The sequence below is a fragment of the Callithrix jacchus genome, chromosome 7 (assembly GCF_049354715.1).
Source record: "Callithrix jacchus isolate 240 chromosome 7, calJac240_pri, whole genome shotgun sequence".
Classification (NCBI taxonomy): domain Eukaryota; kingdom Metazoa; phylum Chordata; class Mammalia; order Primates; family Cebidae; genus Callithrix; species Callithrix jacchus.
In genome coordinates this window covers 47,225,049-47,234,734 of record NC_133508.1, presented here as the reverse complement: position 1 = coordinate 47,234,734, position 9,686 = coordinate 47,225,049, and the positions used below count along the sequence as shown (strand labels likewise).

The 9,686-nt window shown below is 53.6% G+C and overlaps 1 protein-coding gene across 3 annotated transcripts in view; it reads right to left on the bottom strand.

The window, feature by feature from the left end:
* Positions 1-415: 415 nt before the first annotated feature.
* SPSB1 (splA/ryanodine receptor domain and SOCS box containing 1) overlaps positions 416-9,686 on the bottom strand; it is an 80,985-nt gene continuing 71,714 nt past the window's right edge. For all 3 annotated transcript variants that reach the window (XM_054258741.2, XM_035307630.3, XM_035307631.3), the window contains one exon: positions 416-2,484. In XM_054258741.2, coding sequence (XP_054114716.1) covers positions 2,357-2,484 — 128 coding nt within the window. In that variant the 3' untranslated portion in view covers positions 416-2,356. The remainder of the gene's footprint in view (positions 2,485-9,686) is intronic.

The following is a 9,686-nucleotide window of genomic DNA, read 5'->3' as shown; positions in this document are numbered from 1 at the left end:
GGGAGCTGCTCCTTCCCCGAGAGCCTGGACTCTGAGAATGCGTACAATAGTTCACACTCTGCTCCTAAAAAGCCCACGGTCAACTCAAGTTCTACAGCCCCACAAGCCAACCTGATCTGCTCATCAATGTGCAGAATCACTTTCTGTTAGTTCAGCGAGTTTCTGCAGCTTGGGCTGCCCAGCTTAGGAACTTCTGCAATGGGGATGAGGATGTTCTGGGGTCATCCCTCTAGGACTCTCCTCCTCCGTCTAGGGCTTCACCTGGCATCCAACCTCTGCCAAGGGGTGGCAGGAATCGGCCTGTCATCTGCTGAAAACTGTGTGCTGTGGAGGTGGTTGGACTAAGTGGAGGCGGAGACAGTCAGCCATGCCTCTTTCCCCTCCCCTGAGGCACAAACGAGGAACTCCAAAGTGGTTTGATATTTTAACAAACGTTCCTTTATTAGGTTACTATTATCAACCATCATAAAATAGAACGGAAGTTTCAAAACTGTACAAGCCACAAGGCTCTGGGCTGGTAGGAAAGAAGGTGGGGGGGTCGAGGGTCCCGGGGCGTCAGGAGGTGGGAGATGCAGAGAGAGCTCGAGTCACCCAGCGTCCGTGGGGACAGCTGGGTCAAAGCCATAAGCTGGGATCTGTACAAGTGAAACATTCATCAGAATGTGACCCATCTCAAACAGGAGGGAGGAGAACCTTTAGAAGTCTTACAAGTAAGGTCCCCTGCCCCCTCCAAAATAAAAAAACTCTCAGAATAATAAGGGAGTAATATACATTTCTCGCCCAGTCTTGGCACCAATATTGTGCTTTAAAAAATATACTCCACTGGAAGATTTACTTAAAAAACGGTACCCTACAGCAGCTGTTTAAAACAATTCTTACAGACAAATATATATATATGTGTATATATATTAAACATTTTAAACAAATAAAGTCATCTATTGTACCTGTGCAGAAATGAACCAAAGTTAGACTCTCAGAGAGTTAACTTCAAGCTCAAAGAAATGGCGAAGGTGGTGGCAGGTGCTGGGCATGCTACGTGGAGGGGCTGCAGGGACAGGGCACCCCTCTCTTGCCGGCAGCGGAGTCACCCCTCTTGAGGCTCTGGGAGGGGTTGGGATGAACTGGGGCTGTTTCCCTGGGCCTGGAGCCCCGGCAGGGGTGCTGAGCAGAGACCCGTGCTGGCTTCTGTGAGGCTCGACTCTGCTCCTGGCCTCCCCGTCCCGCCCTGCCCGTGGCTTCTCAGGGAATGGAGATGCGCTCGCCCTCCCTTCTTGGTTCTGGGGGTCCTCTGGCACACCCAGAGCTTCTGAGGATGCACTTGGGAAATGTCAGTGAAAAAGCAAAAGCAAAATCAAACCCACACCAAAAGACCCAGAGAAGACTAAAGAAATGCAGCCATGTATGTGCAAAGACGTCTGAGCCCAGGAGGTAAGCGGCTACCTGGAGAGGCAGGGGACCTGCCACAGCACTTCCAGACGGGCCCCGAGGACACCCGGATTGCATGTGAAGCTCCTCCTCCCTGAGGGGCCTGCTTGGGAACTTGGAGCAGAGCCCCCTGGAAACTGCAGGGCAAGGGGCCCAAAGACACACTTGTGCCTGGGCAGGTGTGCACATGAGCCTCAGGCGTGGCCCACACATCCCAGGGATGGGAGGAAAGTCACAGAACAGCCAGAGAGAGGTGACTGAAATCTTTCCTTTCTAGATGGAATAAATAAATGGCTTTTGTTATTGTTAAAAGAATAAATACAGGGTACGGGGCACCGACGGCTGGGATGGATGCTGGGTGCTTATTTGCCTGCGGACAGTCCTTGGTTTCTGCCTTGGTGTCCATGGTGAGTTTCTGGCATCCTGAGCTTTATCTGCCACGGCAAGCGCCCGCTGGGCTGGGCACCCGTGGCCGGGCACCAGCCTTGTCTAAGCACCTCTTAGTACCCCTGGCATCTGTTCTCAGAGCTGTGATACCCCCTGCTACCTCCACCACCCTGGAAGCCCCAGGTGGCTGCAGCCTTCTCATGGAGATGTGGGGAGCACCCGTCCCCCCCTGAGAGCAGATCGGAGCTCAGCGTAGGACTTTCGTAGGAGTTTATTCTCTGTGTCTTTTTTCAGGGAGGGGTGGTATATGGACGGCATGCAGGGACGCTGTCTTCTGCCGGTGTTGGGAAGGGGGAAGGAGGAGTCTGTTTTGGAATCGGTCCTTGTCCCATGGAGGCAGCCACGGAGGATGAGGGCAAGACCAGGGACCTCTGTCTATGGCTGTGGACGCCGGTCCCAGGTGCAGGGTGTGGCGGCCTCAGCAGTGGGCGGCTCAGTGAAGTGGCACCAGGTGGTTGTTGAGCTGGCGGTCTGACGGCAAACGTCACTGGTAGAGGAGGTAGGCCTTGAGGGAAGCCGGCAGCGGCAGCGTGTGGATCTCCCCCAGGCGCTCCTTCCCCAGGGCCAGGCGCACCGAACGACGGCACAAATCCATGAGCGGCAGCGGCTCGGCTGGGGAGACAGACAGAGAAACGCAGGTCAGTGCAGCTTGGTGGGTGTTCAGAAAACGATGCTAACCATGGTGGCAACATGATCACTCATTAGTATTCATTCAGATCAGTAAAAAAACAATTCTTTGGGAAGCCGAGGTGGGTGGATCACGAGGTCAGGAGTTCGAGACCAAGCCTGGCCAGCATGGTGAAACCCCATCTCTACTAAAGATACAGAAAAATTAGCTAGGCGTGGTGGCATGTGCCTGTAATCCCAGCTACTTGGCAGGCTGAGGCAGGAGAATTGCTTGAACCTGGGAGGCGGAGGTTGCAATGAGCCAAGATAGCGCCACTTTACTCCAGCCTGCATGGGGCGAGACTCCGTCTCAGAAACAAACCAACCAACCAACCAATTAAAAATGCAATGCTTTCATTTTCATTTTAAATTTAGCATGTGAATAGCCACCACCGGGAGCCCACCTGGGCTGGGCACCTGGGCAAGCCCTCTGCTAACACTCATTCATTTGATCCTCACTGTGGTTTCTTAGGAACAACTGAATAGTCACAGAGACACCATTACCTTCATCCCCATTTACAGATGAGGAAACTGAGGGACAGAGTCTAAATGAATTGCCAGGGATTGCCCTGCTGGGAGGAGACAGAGCTAGGATTCGAACCCAGGCCATCCCTGCTCTTCCCCACTGGTAACTGCCTGTCCTGGCAAGGAGCTGTATTGGGGCCTGTCAGTCAGAGCACTTGGGAGCCAGCTCTTCCCGGCACGCACCTCAGCACCAGATCCCACACAGGTTTCAAGAAAGGAACCATTTTCTGTTACCAGCTGATCTCGGATACTGTTTTCACGTCTGTTTTAAAGCTGAAGACCAGCTGGGCATGGTGGCTCACACCTGTAATCCCAGCACTTTGGGAAGCTGAGGTGGGCGGATCACTTGAGGCCAGGAGTTCAATATCAGCCTGGCCAACATGGTGAAACCCCCTCTCTACTAAAAATGCACCAATTAGCTGGGCACAGTGGCCCATGCCTGTAGTCCCAGCTACTTAGGAGTCTGAGGCAGGAGAATCACTAGAACCCAAGAGGTAGAGGCTGTAGTGGGCTGAGATCACACCACTGCACTCTAGCCTGGGTGACAGAGCGAGATTCTGTCCAAAAAAAAAAGAGTTGAGGATACACAGGCACAGAGAGGACACCCAGTGTACCAAGGTTAAAGGCTGGGACCTGAATGCAGGCAGCCTGGGCCCAGCGTCCACGCCCTTCGCCACTAACGGTGCTGCAAATGAAGACATGACAAACCCAGGTCTTTAATCACACGTGACAGGGCTGGCTGGCCCCACGGTCGGAAGCTGTCGTTTCTGTACCACATCGAGCCAGAGGAACCCTGGGTATCTGTGCTTCTGTCTGTTTGACAGTGAGGCTGCGGGCCCAGGCCAAGCTCAGGCCTCGGGAAACTGGAAATGCCAGCCCAGCTGCAGCTGATCCCCAGAGCTGCTTGGGCCTTCTCCCTGCCACTGCCCCAGGCACATGGGGCCCTCTCACAGCCAGGGAACGTGGGTAGAGCTGCATCAGGCCCCAGGGTTACAGAGTGCTTCCAGCTGCAGCCTCAGGGCACCTCTGTCGTGTGTTCCCAGAGGGCCCAGCCTTGCCCTCTTACAAAGGAGGCTGTGTTCATTCAGCTGCATCTCAGATGAGCTGTCTGCTCCAGATCTCAGGAGTCTGAAGCTCATACTTTCCAAGGCTTCCGAGCATTGGGAGGCTGCATGGGGGTGGGGATGGGGGTGGGGGGTGTGTAGCAGGCCCTGACCGCAGAGCAGACCCCCTCTCTGCTTTCTTTCCTGAAACCAGGTGCGAGTGAGCACACGTGGACCTTCCGGGGGCCTGCCATGCTGTTCTGCAGATGGAAAGCCCTAAGGCCAGTGGACCTGCAGCTTTATCCACGGTTTCCTCTTGACTTTCAGACTCCTTTGTGAGAAAAAGAAAGTCAGCCCCCAAAACGTAGAAAACCCACAAAACTCCATCCTACCAGTAAAAAGTGGATTAAAGTTCCTTAACATTCACCAACGTGTCTCAAAAATACGAAAATCAATGACTGAAGACCAAACTATGGGTGGGGAATGGCAAAATGGAAAGAGGCTGCTTATGGGTACAGGGTTTCCTTTTGGGATGATGAAAATGTTCTAAAATTGTGATGGTTGCTCAGATCTCACCACATGAGAGGCCACGAATTGATACTTCAATGGGTGAATTGTATGGTATATGAATTACGGCTCAATAAAGCTGTTATAAAAGAATGAACCTTAAGTTTGATAATGAACCGAGGAGGTCAGATCAACTGAGGTCAGGAGTTCGAGACCAGCCTGGCTAACATGGTGAAACCTCATCTCTACTAAAAATTTATTAAACCCTAAACTTTAAAAGAAGAGGGACCAGGCAAGGCACAGTGGCTCACACCTGTAATCCCAGTACTCTGGGAAGCCAAGGAGGGAAGACAGCTTGAGCCCAGGAGTTTTGAGACTAGCCTGAGAAACATAGGGAGACCTTATCTCTACAAAAGATAAAAATTAGATGGAGCGGGGGCGGGTGGTGCGTGTATCTGTGGTCCTGGCTATTTGGGAAACTGAGATGAGAGGATCAGTTGAGCTCAGGAGGTCAAGGCTGCAGTGAGCTGTGATTATGACACTGTATTCCAGCCTGGACAACAGAAACTTTGTCTCAAAAATGAAAAAAGGCAGGCTGGGCTCGGTGGCTCATGCCTGTAATCCCAGCACTTTGGGAGGCCACGGTGGGCAGATCACCTGAGGTCAGAAGTTCGAGACCACACTGGCCAATATGGTGAAACCCTGTCTCTACTAAAAATACAAAAAATTAGCGGGGCTTGGTGGCAGGTGCCTGTAATCCCAGCTACTTGGGAGGCTGAGGCAGGAGAATCACTTGAACCTGGGAGGTGGAGGCTTGACCCAAGATTGTGCCACTGCACTCCAGCCTGGGTGACAGAGTGAGACTCCATTTCAGAAAAACAAACCAAAACCCAAAACTGAAAAAAGAAAGAAAAAAAACAAAAGAGGAGGGATCACTGCTCTTTACCCGCCATGGACAGCCACAGCTTCTGATAGGGATTGGAAATCCTATCAGTGTTTTTCATGGAGAATTTTGAAATGGAGCCTTTTGTGGACAGCTTAGGATGATTAAGAGGAGCTCCTCTTGGGGACAGAAGGAAGAACAAAATAATCGGTGTCCTTTAAGGTCAAGGATCCCACAATCCCTTGTGGATGGGGTGGGACTGGGTTCCACCCACCCAGCCACTCACAGTGTTGGGTTTCCCTCGGGTAAAGCACCCACCCTGGCCACTCCAGACCCTGCCCCGAAGCCTGACCTGGAGCAGATCTCTCTGTGTGCCTGGACTTGTTTCCCCATCTGTAAGATAAGGAATCCAGACCAGATTCTCCCCAAAGCCCCATGCAGCCAAGATCCCGAAGGCCAGAGTGATTATTACAGCTCTTGGCCGGCCTGACCGGGTTATTGGGAGTGGGGAATTTGGGGGTGTGCTCTCTTCTCTGCTCAGAAGCTCTCCTGCATCTGGCTTTCATCGGGGCCGCCCTGAGCTCCCTCCCGTGAGGATGGGGCTTAGCCCCCACCGGAAGGTGGAGGGGCTCTCCCTGGAGACTGGAAAGCACTTGAGAAAGCTCCAAGAGCCACTGAATGTGGCCCAAAAGCCCTGCCAGGCTGTGGCAGTGAGGGCTGAGAGGGACTTCCCATCACTACCCGCTTGGTGTAAAGCGTTTCAAATCAACTCATGAAGAAATATTTCTAGGCTGGGCGCAGTGTCTCATGGCCGTAATCCCAGCACTTTGGGAGGCCGAGGTGGGTGATCACCTGAGGTCAGGAGTTCCAGACCAGCCTGGCCAACGTAGTGAAACCCCATTTCTACTAAAAATACAAAAATTAGCCAGGTGTGGTGGTGCATGTCTGCAGTCTCAGCTACTTGAGAGTTTGAGGCAGAAGGATTGCTTGAACCCAGGAGGTGGAGGTTGCAGTGAGCCGAGATTATGTCACTGCCTTCCAGCCTGGGCGACAGAACAAGACTCCGTCTCCAAAAAAAAGAAAAAAAAAGTTTCTAAACCACAGAGGCCCACAGGAGCCCCAGTTCCACCAGTGCCTTATTTTGGGTGGCTGACATTGTAGCCCCAGCCCCAGTCATGGCCTGTTGGGTACCAGCCAAGTGCCTGGTGGGGACTGTGACCCCAACTGACCGCAACCTACAGATGGGAAAATGGGAGGTGAGAATCAGGGGTTCAAGGTCTGAGAGCCATGGACTCCAGAGGAATGAGCCCTCCAGCTACTGCAATCTACCTTCTGTGAAAGCAGCCGTGCGGCGTGAAGGACCTGGCCATCTTTGGATCCCACTGAATAACCCACTTAGGGAGGGGTCATGGGATCCACCAAGACGGGCTACAGAAGCGGCAGTGAATGGCTGCAGTGATGCCTTATGAGCTGAAAATAGGACTAGAGTCACCCAGGCATCCTGTGAATGGGTCTATTCTCTGGGGCCTCAAGCACATAAGCAGGTCATGCCTCCTTGCTCTTGCAGGAGGAAACTGACGGCGAAGAGAGCCCCAGTCTAACTGCTTTTCAAAGACCAAGAATGCACAGCCCCCATTTCAGCTGGTTATTACCAGGACTAGGAGGTTCTCCCCAACCTCCACACTCTTGACTGGGGGCTGCCGGCTTTGCACCCAGTTCCAGCCACAAACCCAGGTGTCTGCTGAAATCCACCAAGGGGGTGGGCACCTGTCCCATGGCCTGGGGCCTCCGGCTGCTGTGCCCATCCCTGGGAAGCTTAGGCGTGCATTCATTTAAATAATTTCTATGAATGAGAGAGTGCAATGCTGAATGAGCAGCAAAGAAATCAGGAAGTCAATCAGGTGTTATTTGTGGGAGCAGAAGGCTGAGGAACTAGAAGAGACGGTACACCACCTTCGACAGTTCTGTGATAATGGCTACCTGGGGGCCGACGTGGATGCGCTCGGCCTCAGAGGCCTGACCCACGGCTATCTCGACGTTCTCTGAGAGATTTCAACCCAACTCAAGCCTGAAGAGGGTGGTGCTGTGCCCGGTTCACAGGCTGAATGAATGAGCTGCAGAGTGATGAGGTCAAGGAAAAATGTTCTGCCTGGGAGAACGCCTGGCTTCCGCAATGTCCTCACCGATGGCTGTCATGGCTCCTGTGGCTGGCCCTGAAAGAGGCTTATGGGGACCATGTTACAGGACATGGATTCTAGAATGTCACGGTGGGGGTGGCCATCATAGGATGTGTGTGTGTGTTTTCCTCTACATTAAGCAGTTCTTTTTTTTTTTTCTGAGACAGTCTCACTCTGTTGCCAGACTGGAGGGCAGTGGCACGATCTCAGCTCACTGCAACCTCCACCTCCTGGGTTCAGGCGATTCTTCTGCTTCAGCCTCCCGAGTAGCTGGGACTACAGGTGTGCGCCACCATGTCCAGCTAATTTTTGTATTTTTAGTAGAGAAGGGATTTCACCATGTTGGCCAGGATGATCTCAATCTCTTAACCTCATGATCTGCCGGCCTTGGCCTCCCAAAGTGCTGGGATTACAGGCGTGAGCTACCACGCCTGGCCATTAAGTAGTTCTTATGAAAGAGCAGAGCCAAACAAAACATGGAGCCTTTGTCCTTGTCAACTGGGGAAGGATGCCTGAGATGCATCTAGGTGATCAGAGATCCATCTAGGTGATCAGACACTCATGGTCCCCTACCCAGCACCCCCGCCGACTCTGAGAGCCTGCAGTCCTCATAGGACCAGATTTCCTGGAGGAGGTGGGGAAGAGCATCTGGAACAACCCCTTCCCAACATAGGAAGGAAGGAAGGAAGGAAGCCCCTGGTGTGGGGGGCATAAGCCTCCTGAGAACTACCTCCTCGAAGAGCCAGGCTGGAGTGGAGTGCTGGAAGGAGGCACCTGGGAGGAGGTGCGGATCTTGAGGAAAAGAGCTGACCTTCCCTGAACCTTCAACCATGACAAACCACACCAAACCCATCTGGAGCTGATAAAGAAAATTCTAAAATGCGGAATCATGGACGATGCCTCCTCAGTGGGAGACGTCTTTAAAGCAGTGGGGGGTGGGGCCAGAGGACCCATGAGGTCAGGGGCGCTCCCTGGACTGCCTGCCCACCTGCTGCTTGCAGACAGGCCTTTATGCATCTCCAGGGAGGGTGGCGGGCAGGTCTGGGGTCAGGCCAGGCCCTGTCTCCCCACTCAACAATGGCCATCTCCACTCTTGCCCCAGGAAAGACAGGGAGGGTGTCCCAGCAGCCTCTCTGGCTGCATCCTCAGCACAAGGCCTTGAGCCTCAAGCCTTGAGGAGGAATCAGAGTCCAGGGCCTGTGGCCCCAGCTGGCTAGACAGTGGAGAGGCCACACAGAGAAACATCGAGACCTCATTGTCCCTGCTTCTGCCCGACCATGGCTCTAGCCCTAGCATGGAAGCAGGGACTCTGCTGCGGGGTCTGCCTGGCATGCAGGAAAGAGGCCACGGGAACACTGGGCTGGGAGATCCCCAGGAAGGCACATGCAGGGCAACTGCCTGAGCTGCCCTACAAACAGCTGCCCTCACTGAAGTCGGACCCGTGTGTTGGGGGTGGGCACTGATGCCTCTCCAGACTTCTGGGGAGCGGAACTACCACCACCTCTAAGATAGAGACAGCAAAGCCCCAGATCAGCCTGATACCAAGAAAACATCCAGCCGGGTACCATGGCTCACGCCTGCAATCCTAGCACTTTGGGAGACAGACAGGTGGATTACTTGAGCCCAGGAGTTTGAGACCAGCCTAGGCAACATAGTAAGACCCCAATCTCTAAAAAAAAAAAAAAAAAAAAAAAAAGATGACAAATCCAGCCAGGCCTGGCCAGAACCTACACCTGACATGCTCTGCTCCCAGGAGGATCCTGGGATTTGGTCTCACCAGGATGCCCCCCTTCTTTAGGTGCCTTGGAAGGCAAAGCCAACTCTCCTGGGACAGGGGACCTGGGTGGCCTCTGACCTCACCATGGGCACCCCAGCATCGGTGGGGGTGGCGCGAGGGGACAGAGCACTGGGCTTATCTGTCACCCCCTCCCAGGTGGTGGCTCAGGGAGAGGAAGGCCTCGTGGAGATGGTCTACACTGGCTGCCTCCACATCTGGAGTGGGTTGAGCAGTGC